Source organism: Eumetopias jubatus, unplaced genomic scaffold (genome assembly GCF_037043125.1).
Source record: "Eumetopias jubatus isolate StellerSeaLion01/CBP00866 unplaced genomic scaffold, mEumJub1_p1.0 scaffold_9, whole genome shotgun sequence".
Lineage (NCBI taxonomy): Eukaryota > Metazoa > Chordata > Mammalia > Carnivora > Otariidae > Eumetopias > Eumetopias jubatus.
In genome coordinates this window covers 37,200,902-37,223,647 of record NW_028274815.1, presented here as the reverse complement: position 1 = coordinate 37,223,647, position 22,746 = coordinate 37,200,902, and the positions used below count along the sequence as shown (strand labels likewise).

General features: G+C 39.5%; 1 protein-coding gene and 1 pseudogene across 4 annotated transcripts in view; one reads left to right on the top strand and one right to left on the bottom strand.

Moving 5' to 3' along the window:
* ANAPC1 (anaphase promoting complex subunit 1) overlaps positions 1–16,795 on the top strand; it is a 91,803-nt gene extending 75,008 nt beyond the window's left edge. For all 4 annotated transcript variants that reach the window (XM_088026420.1, XM_088026421.1, XM_028122371.1 and 1 more), the window contains 6 exons: positions 960–1,098; positions 2,992–3,078; positions 4,304–4,399; positions 6,510–6,708; positions 12,587–12,721; positions 16,422–16,795. In XM_088026420.1, coding sequence (XP_087882546.1) covers positions 960–1,098; positions 2,992–3,078; positions 4,304–4,399; positions 6,510–6,708; positions 12,587–12,721; positions 16,422–16,537 — 772 coding nt within the window. In that variant the 3' untranslated portion in view covers positions 16,538–16,795. The remainder of the gene's footprint in view (positions 1–959; positions 1,099–2,991; positions 3,079–4,303; positions 4,400–6,509; positions 6,709–12,586; positions 12,722–16,421) is intronic.
* On the bottom strand, positions 10,532–10,858 carry LOC114223428 (protein S100-A10 pseudogene; annotated as a pseudogene).
* Positions 16,796–22,746: the final 5,951 nt, after the last annotated feature.

Sequence of the window (22,746 nt, the reverse complement as noted above, 5' to 3'; positions counted from 1 at the left end):
TTGGTATAGTAACGGAATTATCTGTTGGAGCGGTAATGAAAATCAGTGTAAGAAAGTAAGGCTGTGGGGAGCCTGGGTGGCTCAGTTGGTTAAGTGTCTGCCTTCAGCTCAGGTCATGATCTCAGGGTCCTGGGATCAGGCTCCGCGTTGGGCTCCCTGCTCAGTGGGAAGCCTGCTTCTCTCTCTCTCCCCCTGCCTGCCGCTTCCCCTGCCTGTGTGCTCTGTCTCTGTGTGTGTGTGTGTGTCAAATAAATGAACAAAATCTTTAAAAAAGTGGGGGGAATAAGGCTGGCATGTATGTCTGTCTACAAAGAGAACTTTATAACAAATGATGTTTGTCAGACCACATCTTTGTATCTTCTTATCATTGTTTCGTCAAATTGTTCTCATAAAATTATGATAGATTGCTTTTGGGTGGAAATAGTCATATGTAAGAAATTCATGAACAGAGTCTTAATTTTATGCCTTGAGTAGTGTGTAAATTAAGTCTTTAAATTTCTAGAAAGTTTAACAAGCAACATAAGAATTTTTATAGTTTGGTCCCAGTTTATATTTCCCTTAAACTATCTATATGATAGCTGTTTTCTGTATTGTTATTTGCAGCATTATTTTTTTTCTGCTGCAAACCAATCAAAAGATATTTAGTACCTCCAGTGGATAGAGGATAAAAGGAATATGAAAAAGTGTTAGATAAAAGCCTTTGAAGCACACACTTGAGAAGGCAGAGCACCTTTTTACTTAACTAAGTTCTGTGAACCTAGACACCAAAGAAAAGTAGAACTTTATTTTGGCTTTCTCATAGGGACTGATTTAGTTTTAGACACAGTAAATAATAATATACCCTACTGGAAAATGATAAAGACTTCATCTCATGTGAACACACTGTTGGGAGACACTGTGTTTCCAGCCGAGAACTACAAATAACACCTCACATAAAATTCATTCTTGCTTTTTTTCAGATCAATCCTTTCTAAGGATGGAGTTCTGTATGTTAAGCTCAGAGCAGGTCAGCTCTCCTATAAGGAAGATCCAATGGGGTGGCAAAGTTTGTTGGCCCAGACTGTGGCCAACAGGAACTCTGAAGCTCGGGCTTTCAAGGTAGTATTGATTGGTTAAAAACTGAAGGATGAGGTGGAATAATTACAAATCCCACTAGCCCATCCAAAGCATGTACTTCTGTGATAACATTTATCGTACCATTTAGGTGAATCTGCTCTCTCATCACTGCAAATTATAAAGACTGAATAACCTTGGATCTGTTTCTTGTTTTAGGTAGCAACTATAATAAAATACGGGCCATCTGCCAGGACTCTAAGGATGACTTACATTTAGCAGTAGGGACAATATATCTTAACATTGTAAAAACACTTAGTTTAATAATTTTACTTACTAATCTTCAAATCTGTTCAGATTTGCTTAATTCATGGCAGAAATAGAAGAAGGTATTTACAAGGTAGCACTAATTAGTTTCTTTTTTAAACCCCCCATTTGTTGGTTAAATCTTGGTGAGGATAAAATGATGACAGATTTATTTTTTCTCAGTTTGCTTTATTATCCTCATAGTACTTGACTGCTAATTCAAGAGTATTTTGAATGAAAAAGTACTTAAAGTAAGAGTGTAATGAAAAAATCTCATTTCTATTGCGGTCAGTACATATTTTACACTTTAGAACTCAAACAAGTTTCCCACACTAGAAATATGTTCCATAAACTAACATTAAAATTTCTCAGTTTAAGTACAGTTTTCAGGAATTCCATGTGCAAATGTGCTTCTGTTGAAGATACATCGAGTGGCAGTGTAAAGTGGTCAGGACCTCTAGAGGGTGGTGGTAGAGGCAAAAATGTTGCCGGTGGACTGGCTAAGTGGTGGCCAGCAGACTGAATTAGTACCTTTTGTTTTTCCACATAAGGAGATAGCATTTATTTTAATTTAACTCACATTTCATTTTAGACCAATTACTTATGACTGAGCCTTTATATTAGTTCCCAGGGTTTAAATAGATGTAGTTGACATCAGTGAATTTTGTTTGGCAGTATTTGATAGGATGTCTATGAAATAGTTTTGAAGAACTTTTGGATACGGTTTAACTTAAGCATCATTGCTTGTATAAATTAGAGCCCATCTCAAAGACCCTACTCTAATTTGTAAAGAAAATAGAGAAGTTTATACTTGATTTTAATTGGGAAATTACATAAAGATTTAAGACATCTCAATTTCCTGCATCAAGGGAATTCAGAAGTAAAATATAAACCTCAATGGAAAATGGTAATACTTTTGTATTACATATATTCCATGTTCCATTTTCTCGAACCTTGAGTGTTAATCTTTTTTTCCCCCAGTTTTTTTTATTGCAGTAAAATACACAAAATTTTGCTGTTGTAGCCCTTTTTAAGTGTGTAGTTCAGTGACATTAAGTCCATTTATATTGTGCAGTCATCACCACCATCCATCTGTAGGACTCTTTGATCTTATAAAACTGAACCTCGGTACCCATTCAATAGCAACTCGTGTTCCTCCTTCCTCACAGCCCCAGGTGCCCACCATTCTGCTTTCTGTTTCTGAATTTGATTATTCTAGGATCCTGATATAAGTGGAATCATACAGTATTTACCTTTTAGGGAGTGGCTTATTTGAGTGGTAATCTTTATTTCTTACCTTTTCAGTAACAGTTCTAGTTTCTTAATTGTTTTTCAGTTAGTTAATGAGGGAGAGCTGAAAGCCATTTGGGGGCAAGTTGTGTAAGCAAGACCTATTTATTATTGGCCTTTTGATAAATCAGTAGCTCATGTTTGCCAAAAAGCGTCCTGTAACTTCTCAGCAGAACAGGTTGGTGAAGCTCTAGCAAGTTTATACAGCCTTGGGCTTTATGGGAACATTGTGTGAAAACAGTGAGGTAGATTTCTTACAACTGCATATACTACAATTTGAGCAGTAAGGAAAATAACTTCTAATATCTCACTTATATTTGTTGCTTTTGTTTATTTTTTTAGCCAGAAACAATTTCAGCATTCACTTCTGATCCAGCACTTCTGTCATTTGCTGAATATTTCTGTAAACCAACTGTGAATATGGGTCAGGTATGTATCATACCTGTATGTTTTGCTCAGCTGCCAGACTACAATTTGTTCTTATATATATCTGTGGACACCACCAAAAAACCCTGTAATATCCATACCTATCTTTGAGGTTGATGACATGCCTCGGGTACATTGGATGATTTTCGCTTGGCAAATACAGATTTTTCATAGTCTAAAACTATTATATTCAGTAACTCCCTACCTTGATAGAAGAAACAACTTAAAATTTCTAAGATGTTAATTTCAGTAAGTGATATTTTCTTATGTGCATTCTTGTACTGATTGATATTTTCAGTGTTTACTATCTCTTATTTTTACATAATTTTATTATTTGTTTCCTCTGCATTTTATAACTTTTTTTCTATTGGTCATAAAACTGTTGTTCTCTTCAGGATTCAGAGGGTGCCCAGCAGATCTTTTATTTAATCCAAAGCTTGGCTGTAGGAATTTGGTATCTGGGATTGATGGCCTGTTGCCTATAAGTGTGTGTAGCTCCAGCAAAATTTTTCAGGCTCTCCAAAAGGCATTTTCCTTGTTTCTAGAAGTAGGATTATGATAGAACCTACCTTATGTTGTTGTTTTGAGGGTTAAGTGAGACAGTTGTAACCCCTTTAACTTACTGAATCTTGACTGTTTTTTAGACATTTTGCTCAGTATTTTATTTAATTTCCTTTTTGGATTCTGACTCTGAGGGTAGGTACTTTATCATTCCAGGTTTACAGATGAGGAAACTGCCACTCAGATACCACATGCCTAAGATCACACAGCTAGTAAGGGCTGGGCATGCATTCAGGGCTGCAGGTCTCTGATGAAGTCCGTCCCTGCCCTTAAGCCTAGCTGGATTTGGTTGTGCCGTCTCCTCCATACCTGTTCTGCTCAGTGTTTGTACTGCATCTTTGTAGATGCTGGGTTTTCTTTCTGGATCTTGCTCTTGCCAGCCTAACCCAAGGCACATCTCTGTGGTGTCCTGTCTGCTCATTTTACCCCAGCTGATCCTTCCTCTCCTCACAGCACTTATATCCATAACTGTCCCTTGGGACTTAATTTTATTATATTTTATTGATGTTTAGTGTTACATTCACTGATTTCATAAAGAGATAGCTATTTTACCTTATATATTATTGACTGTAGAGCTTAAGAATGGGCCATAGTAGTTGCTATACAATGTGGAATTGATTTTGGAAAATACATTGATGTGCTACAAAAAGTTTCTAATTTTCCACAGAAACAGGAAATTCTGGATCTGTTTTCTTCGGTACTGTATGAATGTGTTACTCAGGAGACCCCAGAGATGTTGCCTGCATACATAGCAATGGATCAGGTATGGTTCAAAAAACAGTCCAATTCTGATGACATTTCTACTTGTATTTTAAATAACATACTGAACAGTGAGGTTCCCTGTGTGTCCATATTTTTGGTTTCTCATTCGCTTTTAGAAATTCAGAAAAGGAAATCTTATAAAACTTGAAAGCTGTATATATAACAAAAAAGCTTAGAATTTATAATGACAGGAATGCCCCCTGGTGGACCGTCTTACTCTAGGGTTCCCATTCTCCCCTTTTTCCTCTTCCCTGGACTAGCAGAGGAAGAGCACGTTCCCTCCCTTTCTCCCCTAGCATCCTCCAGTGGTCTCTTGCCTCCTTCCTGACAAAGCCTCTTCATGGAAAAGGAATGCAAATGAGCAGTGAGTGAACAAACAGTGCCCTAGTGATGGCAGTAATGTGAAATTATGCCTGTGATTAAGCTTGCAAGATGTTATATTATTAGTATATAGTGATTTGGAAGCTGGAGTTCAATTTTTTTATTATGTTTATCATTTATTATTATGTTCAGTTACCACTGTATAGTACATCACTAGTTTTTGATGTAGTGTTCAGTGATTCATTAGTTGCATATAACACCCAGTGCTCATCACAACATGTGCCCTCATTAATACCCATCACTGGGCTATCCCATCGCCCCACCTCCTTCCCCTCTGAGTTCATTTTTTAAATTTCTCTTGTGTTATTGCTGTTTTAAAAGAGCCTAAAAGTGGTAATGCAGAAAATGATGCTTAACTGCTTCCCTAAAGGATCAGACCAATTTATTCACTTTAGGTTATTAGTAATACATATGACTTTTTTTTTTAATTATATAATGTATTATTTGTTTCAGGGGTACAGGTCTGTGATTCATCAGTCTTACACAATTCACAGCGCTTACCATAGCACATACCCTCTTCAATGTCCATCACCCGGCCACCCCCCTCCACTCCAGCAACCCTTAGTTTGTTTCCTGAGATTTAGAGTCTCTTATGGTTTGTTTCCCTCTCTGGTTTCATCTTGTTTCAGAGAAAGACAATTATCATGTGATCTCACTGATATGAGGAATTTGAGAAACAAAATATGACTTTTTAGTAGTATCATACCTTTCAGACCCAAAATTGCAGTTAAGCTAAGCCAGTAGTTTTCTAACTTGGCTTAAATTTATATGAGGAATCTTAAAAATACAGATCTTCAAATCCCATTCTGTATCATCTCCTGATTCAGAATTTCTGGGATGAGTTCCAGGTCTGTGATTTTAAACAATTCTTTAAGTGAATGTGACATGATGAGTTCACAGATAAGCATGTGGGACTCAGTGTCTAAAGCCAAAGGAAGTAATTCCTAATGGCAAAATAATCTCTATTGAAAAGTAGGAAAATGACATTTAAGCAGGGGAGAATTCCTCAAAACCTGAAAATCACATTATGTTAAGTAATATTCTTAATTAAAAGGCAAGTTCTAATATAACCAGATAGGCTCAGAGTGGCATTATTGTCTGGTATCCATCCACATTTTTTAATTGGAAAGTATGATTATGTGATGTCCACACTGACATTGCTTTTCATAGGGCCTCTCTATATAGCAGCCAAGTAATGAGTTGTTTTTCTTTTGTTGGCCGAAAGTGTTCCCTTTTTATGCCTGAATCTTTATCCCTTCACTGAAATGGGCAGGTGTCTACAAAAGGACATCCCTGCTGGTTGCAGCCATGGTGACTTTGCAGATGGGTCCCAAGAGCAGTATTATCAGTAATATTGTTTTGCCTTCTGACCCCTGGGATCCCTGGCCATGTCATTGTACTCCACTTGGGTTTCCCAGAGGTGACTGGCAGTAGACTAGTGGGTCTTCATTTTTCAGGCATTGAGCCAAGAATGAGCTCATTTGCGTTTGTTGCAAAAGCTGTTTATGTGGGGACCATATTGAAGAGAGTGGACATGTATCTGCACCTAGTGGATGGTTGTTCTGTGGGGCTGACTACATCAAAACATGGAATGGATTCCCTCTGCTCTTTATTGATATATGAACCATATTTTAAAAATCCTCTATTATACAACTCTGAGGAAGAGACCATTAGAGCAATTTCACTCTTCCTTTCATTAAGTGGACTGTTGTTCCTTTTGTCTCTTCAAGGCTATGAGAAGACTAGGAAGAAGAGAAATGTCTGAGACATCTGAACTTTGGCAGATAAAGTTGGTGTTAGAGTTTTTCAGCTCCAGGAGCCACCAGGAGCGGCTGCAGAACCACCCTAAGCGGGGGCTCTTTATGAACTCTGAGTTCCTCCCTGTTGTAAAATGCACTATTGATAATACTCTGGACCAGTGGCTACAAGGTAATAATAGCATTGTGCCCAGTGCTTTTTTATTTTTTTATTTCTTTAAATTCAGTTTAGTTAACATATAGTGTATTATTAGTCTGAGGGGTAGAATTTAGTGATTCATCAGTTATATATAACACCCAGGGCTCATAACATCAAGTGCCCTCCTTGATGCCCATCACCCAATTACCCCATCCTCCCACCCACTTCCCCTCCAGGAACCCTCAGTATGTTTCCTAGAGTTAAGCATCTCTTATGGTGTCTCCCTCTCAATTTCCATCTTATTTTATTTTTCCTTTCCTTCCCCTGAGGTCAACGGCTGTTTTCTTCCCAGTTTTTGTACCTCTGCCCTGTGTACACTGAAAACTTGATGTGTGCTTAGAGTGAATGTTTGTTTTACCAGCTCTGTGAGTCAGTCAGTGGGAACCTGGGACATGTGACTATGGCTTGGAAGTACAGACTTGTGATTGCAGGGGAATTGTGAAGTTACTCCTAATAGTGTAGAAGTAATTGTGCCTCACATGAAGCAAATGATGGGCCTTTTGATTTTTGGAAACCTGTCTGATGTTTGATGTATGTCTGAAATTGAGTTTTAGTGAACTTCTTGCTCTTTTTGTTTTCTTCAAACATACCTGAAAGCAACCTGTTTGGGGTAAATACTAACCTTAGGAATAGCAGTAGTAATAATTCTTGATGTTTTAAGGCTGTTAGTAGTCAGTAGAACCTGCATTTGAATATGATTAAGGTAAAAACTATGTACTGTAATATTAGGGAATAAATTTCTGAAAAAAAATTAAACCGGATTATGAGAGGTATACATGGAAAACAGCAATTTCAAACTCCTAGTGTTGATTAACAACTACATTGTTCTGTCATTTTCTCTTAGAATTCGAAAGATTATGTAGTTTTAAAATGTCTATAAAAATTTCAATTTTCTCATTTTTTGGGAAAAATACAAATTATTACATAGGTTTTGATATTTTGCTTGTATTCAGTTCAGCATTTGATTGCCTATGGCAGACCTTTCCTGTTGATAAGAAGTACGTCCTTAAACCTTTGCAGAGTCTCTGATTTGCACATTTCATATCAGTAATGAAACTTGGGCAGTGACTACAGCAGTCTCTGTAATAGTGCCCTGAATTACTTTTTTTCTTATTGCTCTTTAGGGCATTTGGTAGTTTACAACATTGCTCTCTACCAAATTTGACTTGCTACTGTGATTGCCAAAAATATGCATTTATTTTTTAGTGAAGGACCATCACTTTTAAATTGAGGTAAAATTGATTCCAATTTTGCATTGGTTTTAATATAATGCATTATATTAGTTTCATGTGTACATCATCATAATTTGATATTTGTATATATAGCAAAGTGATCACCATAGTAAGTCTAGTTACAGTTACCATCCATCACCATACATTTGACTCCCTTCACCCTTTTTATCTGCCTCTAGCCCCCTTCCGCTGTGCTAACCACCACTCTGTTCTCTGTATCTATGAGTTTTGTATTTTAGGTTCCACATATACACGAAATCATATGGTATTTGTCTTTCTCTGTCTGACTTATCTCACTTAGCATAATACCCTCAAAGCCCATCCATGTTATCGCAAATGGCAAGATTTCATTCGTTTATATGGCACAGTATTCCATTGTGTATATATACCATATCTTTATCCATTCATCCGTTGATGGACACTTAAGTTGTTCCGTATTTTGGCTGTGGTAAATAATGCAACTAACTGAATATCTTTTTGGTTTAGTGTTTTTGTTTTCTTTGGATAAATACCCAGCAGTGAAATTGCTGGATTATATGGTAGATCGATTTTTAATTTTTTGAGGAACCTCCGTACTGTTTTTCCTAGCAGCTGCACCAGTTTGCATTCCCAACAACAGTGCAAGACGATTCCCTTTTTTCCACATTCTCTCCCGATACTTGTTATTTCCTGCCTTTTTGATAATAGCCATTCTAACAAGTGTGAGGTGATATCTCATTGTGGTTTTGATTTGCATTTCTCTGATAATTGGTGATAGTGAACATCTTTCATGAGTCTGTTGGACATCTTTATGCTTTCTTTCAAAAAAATGTCTATTTGGATTCCCTGCACTTTTTTTTTAAAAGATTTTTTAATTTAATTATTTGACAGAGAGAGAGCACAAGGAGGGAGAGCAACAGGCAGAGGGAGAAGCAGACTCCCTGCAGAGCAGGGAGCCCGATATGGGGCTCAATCCCAGGACCCAGAGATCATGACCTGAGCTGAAGGCAGACGCTTAACTGATTGAGCCTACCCAGGTTCCCCTCCCTGCACATTTTTAAAAAAGATTTATTTTAGAGAGAGAGAGCATGTGAGTAGGGGGAGGGGCAGAGGGAGAGAGAGAGACTCTTAAGCAGACTCCCTGCTGAGTGTGGAGCCCCACATGGGGCTCGATCTCCTGACCCTGAGGTCACGACCTGAGCCAAAATCAAGAGTTGGATGCTTAACCAACTGAGCTACCCAGGCACTCCTCCCTGCACATTTTTTAATTGGATCTTTTTTCTGCTGAGTTTGAGTTTTTTACATATTTTGGGTATTAACCCCTTATTGAATATATGATTTACAGATTGTTTTTTAATTTAGTACGTTGCTTTTTCATTTTGTTGATGGTTTCCTTTGCTGTGCAGAAGCTTTTTACGTAGTCCAACTTGTTTAATTTTGCTTTTGTTGCCTTTGTTTTGGGAGTCAGTTCCAAAAATTCAGCACCAAAGAATGATGTCAAGGATCTTTACTTGCCTTTGTTTTCTTCTCGGGGTTTTATGGTTTCAGGTCTCACAGGTCGTTAATCCATTTTGAGTTATTTTTGTATATAGTGTAAGATGGTCCAGTTTCATTCTTCATGTGTCTGTCCAATTTTCCCATCCCCATTTATTGAAGAGACTATCCTTTCCCCATTGTATATTCTTGACTCCTTTGTTCTAAATTAATTTACCTTATATGTGTGTGTTTATTTCTGGGCTCTCTGTTCTGTTCCATTGATGTATGTGCATTTATGCTGATACCAACTGTTTGGCTAGGACTTCTACTATGTTGAATTAAAGTGGCAAGAGTGGGCATCTTTGTCTTAGAAGAAAAGCTGTTAGCTATTCATAGTTGAGTATGATATTAACTATGGCTTTGTCATATATGGCCTTTATTATCTTATGTTGAGGTACATTTCTTCTGTATCCACTTTGTTGAGTGTTTTTATCATAAATGGATGTTAAATTTTATTAAATGCTTTTTCTGTATCTATTAAGATGATCATGTTATTTTTAGCCTTTGTTTTTTTTATTTGAAGTAGTTTATTGATTATCATTAGATGTAATGTTTAAAATGTTTTAAAGATGAACGGTTTTAAAGTAACATAGAAAAATCAAAATAAATGAGAATATTCTACGTTTGGAATAGGGCAATAATGATTTCCTCTTAGTTTATTAATAATTGCTTAATTATCCTTTGTTTTGTTATTGTGCTGTATCACTTTGATTTGCAGATGTTAAACCATCTTTGCATTCCTGGAATAAATCCCACTTGGTTGTGGTGTGTGTGATCCTTTTAAAGTATTGTGTTTTGTTGTTATTGTTGCTGTTTTGAGGAACTAAAAAATAATTTATTTATTGAGGGCAAGAGGATGCAAGCAATATAAAAATCAAAAGTTTATCTAGCTTTCACTGTCTTTTCTTTCTCTGCTTGTAGAGATTTTACTTGTACATTTTCTGAGGATCCTGATCTGTTCAGTCAGTCCTTTATACAGGCGGATCTGTGGGGCAGATTCCTTAAGAGACCCTTAGGAGTCTGTAAGAGACCCTTTGGGAGAACTCTCATCAGGCAGGAATGTTGCTCAATGCCTCCTCCTTTTTTCTATTCTGCTTCATGTATACTACAAAATACTCATTACATGCAATGGTGAGTCCAGCAATTAGTGAAAAGAACCTCTGGAAGTCCACTTTCCCATTTTGGCACTGGTCCAGGTCCAGGTTCTTCATTATTTTGTCCACAGCCAGAGGGTCTTTTTGATTTTCCAGCTATCCAGGGAACTGCTTTCCCATGAGTACTCTCAGGTCCTCCTTTGGGAAATAGCCTTTATCCCCACCAAACTTCTGGAACATGAACATCGTGGTTTCCATGGCATGTTCCATTTGAGATAGCATTTTGGTGAGGTCTTTTGAAACCTTGGCCAGAGGTACGGTGGGGACCCCTTTTGATGTATTGTTAAATTCAGTTTGCTAATATTTTGTTGTTTGTAATTTTCTTTTTTTGTGGTGTCCTTGTCTGGTTTTGGTGTTAGGTTAATGCTTGTAAAATGAGTTTGAAAGCATTCTCTTCTCCAGTTTTTGGGAAGAATTTGAGAAAGATAGATACAGGTTGGATTTTTTTTGAATGTTTGGTAGAATTTACCAGTGAAGCCATCTGGTCCTGGACTTTGCTTATTGGGAGGTTTTAGATTACCAATTCAGTCTCTTTACTGGTAATCAGTCTATTCAGATTTTCTATTTCTTCATGTTTCAGTCTTAGAAGACATGTTTCTAGGACTTTAACTTTATCCATTTCTTCTAGGTGGTCTCATTTGTTGATGTGAGTTATTCATAGTAGTCTCTTATGATTGTATTTTTTTGGTATCAATTATAATTTCTCTTCTCCCTTCTCTCATGGGGCTGTTAAATATGCTGCTTTTCCTCCCTAGAACCTTTTTCTTTCATTCTCTGTCTACTCAACTTATATTCATTCTTACAGCCTCAAATTAAGTGCCCCTTTCTCATAGGCCTTCTAAGACCACACTACTTCAGGCAACTTCCCTGCCATTTTTATTTCTTTCTGCCTCCCTCCCTTCCTATCTTTTCCCCTTCCCCTCCCCCTTCCTCTCCCTCAACTTTTCTTTATGTATCAAAATGCCTTTGTCTACAAGTAATAGAGGGCCTAACTCAACCTGGCTTAAACAATAAGGACCACATATAAGCTTACATTATTGGAATAGGTAAGGTGGTCTAAGGGTCATCTTATTTTAGTGTCTTCAGCTCTATTTCTGTGAGGTTCCATTATTTATACTCTGTGCCATGGCTTTATGCTCAGAGTGCTTTTTCTCATGGTAATAAAATGGCTGTTCCTTGCTTGAAGCTCAGCGTTTTGCAGAGGAAGAATAGAGTTGCTTCTAGGAGTGTTGCCGTAATAGTGAGGAAATTTCTTTCTTAGAAGCCTCTAGCAAAGAGACATCTCCCCATGTCTCTGGCTTGAATTGGAACTCATGCACATTCCTCAGTCAGTCCCTGTGGCAGAGAATGTCTCTTACTGAATAGCATAGGTCTGCCAGTTTCTGAACCAGTCACTGTGTTGAGAATGGGATTGCCTTGATTGTCCTGGAACAGTGGTTCTCAAAGTGTGGTCTCTGGGGCAGCAGCAGCATCACCTGAGAACTTGTTAGAAATGTAATTTTTCTGACCCCATCCAAAAAACTCTGGGGATGGGGCCCACTCCTCTGTTTTAATCAGCTCTCTTAGGTGATTCTGACACATCTTAAAAGTTTGAGAAAATCTGGCTAATAGTAATCAGGATCCAGTTCTGGAGCTGAAGTCAGTGCCCTCAAATGTTACATACTGCAGGGAAGAAGGGTCGTAAAATGGGTATTTGGAGAGACAGCCTCAGTGACCACTACCCCTTTATAGCACTCATCACAATTTCTAATTATGCATTTGTTTGTGTCGTTATTTATGTAACGTCTCTGTCCCTCACAACACTTCACACTCTGTGGTGACAGGCACTCTGTCTGGCTTACCACTGTAGCCCTAATGCCCAGCATAGTACCTGTCTGGTGTATGGTAAGTACTTAATGAGTTCTGGATGAGAAAATAAATTGCTTCAGTTCCATTTGTGTTCTCTCACAGCTGGGGGTGATATGTGTGTGCACGCCTACCTCAGTGGGCAGCCCTTTGAGGAATCTCAGCTGAGCATGCTGGCTTGTTTCCTCGTCTACCACTCAGTACCAGCTCCATGGCACCTGCCATCTATAGGACTAGAAGGTAATTGCAGATCTAAATCCTTTTCAGTACCTTTATTATTGACTCACTTATTTTTTAAGTTTCTTGGTTGGAGGCATTTCTGGTGAGTTATTTTCTCTAGTTAAGTTTTGGTCTTCATTCATGTTTGGGTGTATTGTTGAGAACTTTTTCTAAAAAGACGATTTGAACTTTATACATGCATAAACTTTTATTTACATTTAGAAAAGGATGGGTTCTTCTTCAGAGTGCCTTATTATACTAATAAATAAATTAAATGGTTATGTTATTTTTCTTTCTTAATTTTTACTAAAGTTATTTTTATTTTTCTTTATTTTCTGGGGTTTTAGTTTGGATGTTTCTTTTTAATCACATAATCTTAATTTCTAATATTATAAAGCTTTAAAATGACCAGGTACCTGATTTTATATGAATTTGAAAGTTTTTATAATACAGAGTTTAAAATATTATCACCTCACTATATTTTTCAGAATATGTAATCAGATATGGAGTTTGCCCAGTAACCTGAATCATAAAATATAATTAATTCAGAGCACCTTTATTATCACTTTCAAATTTCTGCTTACTAATTGAGGATTCAAAAATTGTTTTTAAGAAGAGCAAAGATTGCTCCATTTAATCATTTAAAATTTAATAACATTACTAGTTTATTGGTGTTTTGACCTCAGATAAAAATGCACTATCTAGAGACGTCTAGTTATAGCCATGATGGAATTGCTTATATTGGACTGACTGTCCCACAAAAACAAATATAAAAGTTTGACAAACTACATAAAACAGCTATTTAAAGGAATTGGTAGCAACCATGCTGGCCAGACTTGATTGAGGGGCCACAATCCCCGTGAGAAGGGAAGCATAATGAGGAAACTCCATATTTACTCTGGCTTTCTCCCAAAGGCATTTGTCAGTTCATAGCACAAGAAGTAGAGTCCCAGCAAAAGACAGCAGTGCTGCTGGGCAGAGTAGCCAGAGTTTGGGTTAACGATTGCCTGAGAATCTAGAACTTGAGTTAAATCCCTGGTAGGAGGGAATAATAAGAATAATAACTCAAAAACCTGGACGTACTCTTTCCTTGAGACACATACCAAATCTTACACGTGCACAGGAAATCTAGCAGAAGCCAGGAGACTAAAAATGTGAGCAAAGATTTCAGCAATAACATAGGGCCAGGGAGACAAAGGGTAGCATTCCAGGGCTGCCAAGGTGTGAAGTGGCTCTGATAAGCATCCCAGCCATTATGATGAAACCACAGCAGGACCAGGCCCTAAGAGTAAAGGTAAAAAGTGAAATGAACAAGACCTAAAGTTAGCCTCAAGCAGAACAGAGGAGATCGGTTTGCATTCTGCCTGTCTTATAGAAGAAACCATAACCTTCTTGGGAGGAACAAAATACATCCTGAACCTTTATACTTTTTAATACGCAGTATCTAGTGTTGAATAAAAAATTACAAGACATAACAAGAAAAAAGGTAACAGAAACTGACTTATATGTGATTTAGATATTATAGTTACTAGATTTGGATTTAAAATAACTATAACTGGCGTGCCTGGGTGGCTCAGTGGTTAAGCATCTGCCTTCGGCTCAGGTCATGATCCCAGGGTCCTGGGATTGAGCCCCACATCGGGCTCCCTGCTCCATAGGAAGCCTGCTTCTCCCTCTCCCACTCCCCCTGCTTGTGTTCCCTCTCTAGCTGTGTCTCTCTCTGTCAAATAAATAAATAAAATCTTTTAAAAAAATAAAAAAATAACTAATATTTCCAAGAAAATAGGTGAAAAGATAGAGAATTTCACCAGAAATCTGGAATCAGTAAGAGTTAAATGAAATTCTAGGATTGAAAAATATAATTGAAATTAAGAATTCAGTGTATGGATTAAGTAGCATATCAGACACAGCAGGTAAATGAACCAGAAGGCTGGTGTGTAGAAAGTAAACAAATTAAGCACAGAGAGAAGATGGATTGAAAATACAGATAAGGAAAATGGTGGAACATGGTGAAAAAGTCAAACATGCACATAGTTGAGAATCAGAATAAGAGGAGAGAGAAAATGAGGTAGAAGCAATGTGTGAAGAGACTAAGGTTAAGAATTTTGAAAAATGGAGATGGACATCAACTTACAGTGAACCCTAAGCAGGACAAATATGATGAAAACCACATATAGTCACATAATAGTCAAACTACTAAAATTAAAAGAGGAAACAATTTTCAAGCATAGACTTCCATTTCCAGCCAGGATGGGGTAACAGCGATCTTATTTACTGTTCTGCCTGGGACCAAAAAGACTGGACAATGCATATGAAGCAGTGGCTTTTAACACAGTGTATATTAGGTAATGAAGAACAGTGATCCCTGAGAGATGAAGAACAATGTAATAAGCCCTATGATTGCCCCAGCTTATAACCTTGAGAGGTCCCAGACTGTGGGGAGGAAGCAAGAACTGAGGTGGAGCCTGGGAGACTCCGTGAGTTGAGGTGGTGTTGCTGAGAGTACAGGGAGGCCAGAGTAGCTAAGAGTTTACAAGATTAAATGCCAGAGAGGGGAGAGCTACACAAAGAGAGAATGTCAGACATCTGCAGAAGGTCCCCCTCAACTATCAGAAGAGTACTTACTGGTCAGCACATGCATGTGAAGAAACTATTTGAGGTTGGGGGGAGAACTGTCTACATGAGTTAGAGGACACATTACCAATTGCTTATACAGGTTCAGGAATAGTGCCTGTTCCCACAACTTCATAATTTAGGGGGCCACAGATACTCAGAATGGTCTTGCTGTAGTAATGGGAAATATTTAGCTGTAGACTAAATAGACCTGAGTGTATTCTGGTCCCACCTAGCAAATCTTAAAAGCATGGCACGAAAGGATAAAACTGTTTTTCAAGAAATGTAATTCTAAAACAAAGCCCAAGAATATAGAAATACAGAACTATCCAGCACCCAACAAGGTAAAATTCACAATATCTGGTATACAAAGAAACAGGAAAATAGGACCTATAATGCGATGAAAAATAATTACAACGGACCTGGAATTGACACAGATGTTTGAATTAGCAGATGAGGACATTAAGACAGTTAAAAGAGGGAGTAGTTTACAATTGTATGTGGTGGGATGGAGGCAAAAAGGAAGATGATGCTTAATAGGATTTTCAGGTTATATACTTCCTATTTCTTTAGAGCAGTGGTTCTTGACCTTGACTGTGTATCAGAATCACCTGAGCAGCCTTCAGACCTCCAGATGTCCAGGCTGTACTCCACATAATTATGTTGGAATCTCTTTGGGACCACCGTTGAGAACCTTTGCTTCTTAGAGGTTGAGGCATTAGATTAACTTCTGTGTTACTCATTTTAAGCCTGTGTTCTTTTTTTAGATATGTACTGGAGTATATAGATTATGGTAGTTGAAAGCAGATAGGCACATTTATTAATTATATTTAAGTAATATGTAATTAAATATTAATGGTTTCAGATGTAGTTATAGGTTACTGTCTGAAGTACAAAATGGATACATTTACATTTTTATATCAAATTATTTTTTACAGTGCATTTGGGAAATTCTTAATTTAAATATTATCTTTGGGGAATTGTTTTCAAAGGGAAGAACGTCAGCTTTAAATGTGATTGTGTGTCTGAAGCTTCCTTGAAAGGGGTGTACAGCTGAATTTATTTAGAAGTGTGACTCTAACCCACCCCCCCATTTCCATTTCTTTAGGGAGCACAAGCTTTGCTGAACTCCTCTTCAAATTTAAACAGCTGAAAATGCCAGTGCGAGCTTTGCTAAGATTGGCTCCTTTGCTTCTTGGAAGTCCACAGCCAATGGTTATGTGATCAGCTCTGGTGGTAAACCTACCCTGAAACGTGACTTCTGTACAAAAACAATGACACAACAACAAAGCTAAAGAAACATTTCTAAGTTTTATAATATAACTAGGGGGAAATGAGCTGCACAAACATCAATGTATTTTAAAATCCAAGTGTTTTAAATATTCCAGAGGCTCTGTTGCTGTCAGCATTAACGTTATATGTTATATAGAAGTGAGTTAAAATTTACTTTTGTAAATAAAGTTTTTTGGTTTGTTTTCACAACTCTTGATGATTATTTTAGTTTGGGATTTCAGAGAATAGAGTAATGGGGGCTGGGGTGGATATTCATTTTTAGTCTTTCAACTATGGTGATTCAGATGAAGTGACTATGTTCAAATCTGCAAGGTTTTTAAAGAAGCTCTGTCATTAAGTTTTACTTGACTTTTAGCATGTCCTCTAAGATGTCACAGTTTTCCTGCCTAAAATTAGTGTGTACTTTCTGTGATAGTGCCAGGCATCCTCATAGTATGAGCAGTCACCTTCAACAGGAGGACAGTTACACCTTAATGAAGAATTGCTCAACGTGAAGCCTGCTCTAAGTAGAGAAATATGCAATTTCCACTATCAAGAGGTCCTCAAAAACTGCATTTAAAAATAAATGATGGTCCATTTCCACCCAAGATTTAGAGAATGTATATCTGTATCAAGAGTTTGTAGACTAAGTAATGATGAAAGATACTCACATAGAGGTGCCTCCAGCTTCAGGTTTCCCGTATAGGAAGAAGTAAACTCCCTCCTGTCCAGATCCTGACAGCCCTGTGCTTCCTGAATGGCCAGTGGGACCCTAAACTGCTAGAAACGGCAAGATCCATTCAGTGATTTCACATGTCCACATCCTGAATTTTGCTGTTTAGCTTGAAAGGTAAAAATCAAAGCAAATAGAAATGTTTCCATTGAGATTTTGGCAAAAACCCATGTGACATTTGCTTCTGCGGAGGGGAAGGGGGGCGGGGAGGAGGGCACGCCTCTAGAGGCGATGGGTTCTCTCTAGACTCAGTATTCCATCTGCATGCTTGCCCCAGGGACTTGCTCCTGCATGTACAGCAAAGGCAAGATGTGGGTGCCTGGGAGGGCAAAATGTGCTTCCCTTTCACACTTAGCTAGTTTTTCTTATCATTAAAACTAAAAGAAAAAAATTAAAACAGTAGATTACAAAAATTCCATTCAAATCAAGATTTAAAGAACTCAGTATCTGGGCAACTGTTGCTATCTTCAGTCTCAGTTGTTTATAATTTGTATTCTTTTCTCTGAAGGAGGACTTAAGAGACCATTACTTGCACACTATGTGTTCTCATATATGAGGGAGAACAGTCATTAGAATGTTGTCAACAAAAGCAAAAATCAGGCTTTCTAAGAGAAAGAGCAGAATAAAAGATTGTGGATGGTCTGGAAATAGCATTGTCTTTATAGTTTGGACCTAATGGTTAGGTGACAGGGAGCAAAGGGTATTCTGGGCAGTCTTTTGAATAGACATGAATAGGATCATCAAAGAAATGAATTCTAGCTATTTATGGGTTTTCAAAAAATTTGGAGAGTACCTCTCACAATCCAGAATATTTCAGCTCCTCAAAGTTAAGACAAGGGAAGATCTGGAGAAGTGCGTCCAGCTCCTAAGGGTTTTGGCCCAGAAGTGGCTTTCACTTCCAGTTACAGCCTATTGGCAGGAAGTCAAACATCCACCTCGTGTGACTACTCTTCCATGTGTCCAAGAAGGGGAGGAGAACCAGACGCTGGTGAGTACTAGTTACTTCATGTCTGCCACAGTATGGTTCCTAACTTACTCATAATTCCCCACGTTCATCTTTTCTACTTACACGGCTATAAGTGCTTCCATGGATGGACATAATTAAATAGTAGTTACACACATGCATACTCAGAGAGATTATTGTCTCCCTGAGGGGAGGGGGGCTGATATCTGTGCCCCTCCCTTGAGTAAGATGTCCTGTGAAGAGGTGAAGGCCTGAAATTGTGGGCAGCTCTGAGGCATGGATGCCAGACCCTAGCAGGAGTGACCATTGGGTTAAGCCCTACAGAGCTTCTCTCAGTGGTGCCTGATCTTAAGGCCGCTTTTCTTACCCTTTGTCTAGAAAACAGCTGACTTCATAGTTTATGGTGATCCCAGCTCAGAGAGCTTCTGACAGCCCAGAGGAAGCAAGGAGGAGGGGGCCTCTCGTTGCTCAGCTTGATGATCAGTGTAGAGACCCACTTTGGTGGGAGGCCAGTGTGCCTGCTGGGCACAGGCCAGAGTTTGGGAGCCAGGATTCTGAGTAGAAGCCAGAGCATGTGGAGCCAAGGCAGGAATTGCCAGAGGAATAGATTTGTGTGTGGACTGTGTGTGTGACATGGATTCTGAGGAAAGCCATGTCAAAGCCCAGTCTGAGGACAGGAGTAGACCAAAGTCAGGAGAGGATGCTGGGAGCTGAGTGAAGCTGGAAGGCCATGGACCAATTTGAGATCCAAACCAGGAAGACTTAGTTGGCAGCACACAGACTAATATGCCTCTTGTATATAGGGTTGGGAGCTCGTCTTCTGGGTTCCTCCATCCTCATACCACATTTTGTAGAAAATGCCTAGTTGTATGAAGATCTGTCCAATTCAGCTATGGGGAAGGGGACAGGATTTGGCCACCTCTGTACCCCCCAGTGTCTGCAGTGTTTAACCAGCAGTGGAAGGAAGCAGAGGGGAGGTTGGGGGGGCAGCTCCTAAGAGGGTGTACCTAGGATGGAGGCCTCTGTTAGCATTTAGCAGCCACCCTGCAGATACCTATGTGGTTTACAAAGGTTCCCAGGTGACTGGCTTTTCCTGCTTCCCAGGGCCAGCCAGGTTTCCCCCACTCTGAAATACATTGCTTGCTTCTCATTAGTCACAAGCTGTGGGAAAGTCTTTTTTGCTAAATTGAAAGAAGAGCCCCTAAAACCATATCCTTAATTCTTGCCTGTGGGTAAGGATGGACTTGCCTGTTGGCCATCCTCTTGCTTTGCTCCGTGTTCTGTCCTTGAATGAAAGGGAGGCTGGGATGGGAAGTAAGGGTTACCCAGATGGCAGGACCTTCTGTCTTCAAGCAGCTGCATAAAAGATCAGCACTGGATGATCTGTCTGCCCCTCCTTCTACAGCTGAGCCCCCTGAGGCTCAGGGAGGGAGGTGGCTGGCCCAAGCCTGCTCTGCTCCCATCACAACCCCTAAAGAGCCTGGGCTTTCAGACCATACTGCTTCTAACCCCCGAATCTGGCTCATTATTGCCTCTCTTAGTGCAGTAGATCTAAGAGGCAGATCATAAATTAGAAGGACGTTGCTCCAGTTTGTGGACCCTTCCCTTCTCTGTGCATCTTTAGAAAAACAGACGTCTGTGTAATTTCTTGGAATTAGATTGGGTTAGTCTGTGTGCTGCTTTGTTGGTCATGTAACAACCATCTTAAAATGTCTCTTTTAGTTGAAAATATTTCTTCCTATTCTGTGGTACATTATAAAATGAAATAGGAAATTTAGAAAAAAAATTTATACTAGGTTCAATAAAATCAGTGAAAATCTATAAATAACTGCATGTTCATAATTTCCACTGCTTTTATTCCAATACTTAGGTGTGAAATCTGTTGCCTTGTCTCTGTAGTTAATGGATCCATCTCTGGTCTTACATTTAGGTATGCTGCCTTGGGGAGCTGTAGTCCATGGGCTTCCAGAACCCAGATGTACTAGATCATGATCTGGGTAATCATGTCACTGGGCGGTTTTATCACAGGGACAGTGTTTGGAAGCTAGTTAGTGCCACTCGTGTTCTTTCATTTGTCTTGAGTCCATATTTGTGCCTATTTTTCATTTAATCAAGACTTTTGTTTGCTTACTGTGTACCATTCCAGAGATTAAGAAGATAGTCTCATCAACTGGAAATGTGGGTAAATGTACACAGCTCTTCAACAATCGAAGAATCATTAGCAAATCTGTTGTAATTAGCATCCCTAGCTGCAGTCTTTCTGCCTGGTAAGATCTAGATGAAATGAGCACCAACCCCCACTTGATGAAATTTCTGCAAAACCCCAGAGGGTGGTGTGGGTGCTGTCTTGTGTCATCTTGCTCCAAACTCCCTCTCTGCTTCTCTAGTTAATTTTCGTTTGGCTCATCTCACTGTGCCCTCTGCCTGGGCCAGATGTCAACTCAGTATCTTCAGCATCTCCTCCTCTCTTTGCTCACCTGTTTCCCATGTGGGGCCAGGTAAGAGTGTGCCACTGGGAGGAGCCAGTGAGAGATGTCCAGGGGAGGCCTGGAGGTGGAAGAGGCAGCCAGGCCATTGCTCTCCTTCACTGGTCACGGGCCGGCAGGAGGGCAGTTGGTGCACACCTGGGAAGCTACCACCAGTTGTGACAGGTGCTCCCCCACCCCTGGATTCTGTAGTGTTGCAGGGGCTTCTCAGTCCTCTGCTCCCTAAACATTTCCATCTACTTTGCTTCATCAACACCCTTTCTACTTGGGTTCCTGAGCAAACCCTGTGCTGTTAAGTGGGACACAATGACCCAAGTGTGAACTCAGCCCCATCCCCAAGTCCCATAAAAACCACTCACCACCACTTGGTCTCCCCTGATTTTGCTCATAGAATTTCCAGCCCCTTGGCTATCTCTTGAGCTCCCAGTGCTGTTCACTTTCCTTTTCCATGATCAAACCCTCAGGTGTGCTCTGACACTCCAAGATTTTGTGACAATCCTGTAATCCATGCGCCAACTCATCTGGATGGTACCAGCCTCAGGCCACAGTGGCAGTGACCCCCTCTGAGTGGCCTTGGGTTTCTCCATAACACACTGAGAGGACTCATTGACTAAAGGAAGAATTCATGGTCTTTATTGCTAAGTAACTGGAACAATGTGGGTTGGCCGTGTATTATGCCAAACTTCCTGGAACTGGGTCACTAGATGCCTGAGTGAGGAGAGAAACAACCTCGTAGCCTATTTCTTGGCCTTCTGGGGCTGCAAGGACTAGGTGTCACAGACAGTGAGTACTGTGATTATTTGCAACTGGAAAGTTCCAGAGGACTCAAGAAGAAAATGTTAAGCCCTCATGGGATAGACAGGGTGTAGTGCTTCTTGAAAGGAGTCAGCCTTTTACAAGACTGGATATTCTGTCCATGCTTGACTGTGAGTTTCCTGGGAACCTTGGAGTTACAAGCAGTTTTGTGGCAAATCAGGCATTTCCATGGGAAAAAAGTGGTGAAGAGCTAGACAGTTTCTGTCTGGTAACTGCAGTTATTGCCCACTAATTAGATTTCCTATCTAGAATAGGTGTACATATCTATATATCAATATATCTGTATATCCCTCCATCCGTCGAGAGAGCTGTAAAATCTATGAGCATCACTGAGCAAATCGAGCTGCAGTGGACCAGCCCAGGCCTGTGGAATTGCCTGTAACACTGGGCACTTACCCCAGATCCTGCCCCTCAACCCCATCCCACGTGTCCTTCCTAGTCTCCGAAGGGTTTTGCATCTGAATGTTCCTTCCCTTGGTATCAAGATCACAATCCCTACTCTCATTTGAGGGCATTTGCATGGTGTACCCCGAGCCCTCACCTTATTGTTAGCACCTCTGAATGATTTAAGGATAGTCTCACACAGAGCTGGGTTTTGCTTTGCGAATCAGTCTGAGAATCTTTTAGTAGTGAGTTCAGATTTATGAATACAAATAATATGACTGATCTCAGTTGAATCTCATTTTTTATATTTCTATATTGTATTTCTACTCTATTTCTTATATTTACCATGTATTTGATGTTTTCTTTGCTCTCTTAAAATTTATCATACTCATTTATTTGGCATTCAGGATGGCTTGTGTTCTGCATACATTTAACACTAATACCCTCACAGGACTCTTCCAGTCCCTTTTTTTTTTTTTATTTAACCTCAGCTTCCACTGCCTTGTTTCTGGCCTAGCTGGCACTCTGGACCTCCCCACCTGTCCCTAGCCATCCATTCATGACCTCCTCCCTTCTTCCCTCCCTTCTCCTCTCATTTTGAAAGTTGGGTTATTTCTATGATGTCGGAGCCTATCATGGCATAGGATTCCCCCCTTTTGTTCCCACTCTTGTTTCAGCCTTAGATCCACACATCAGTGAGCTCCGTGCCTCCCGCCAGTCTCCTGGCTGGAATTCCCCCCCGTCTCTTCATTCACTTCTAGCGGAGTGTCAGGAAAGG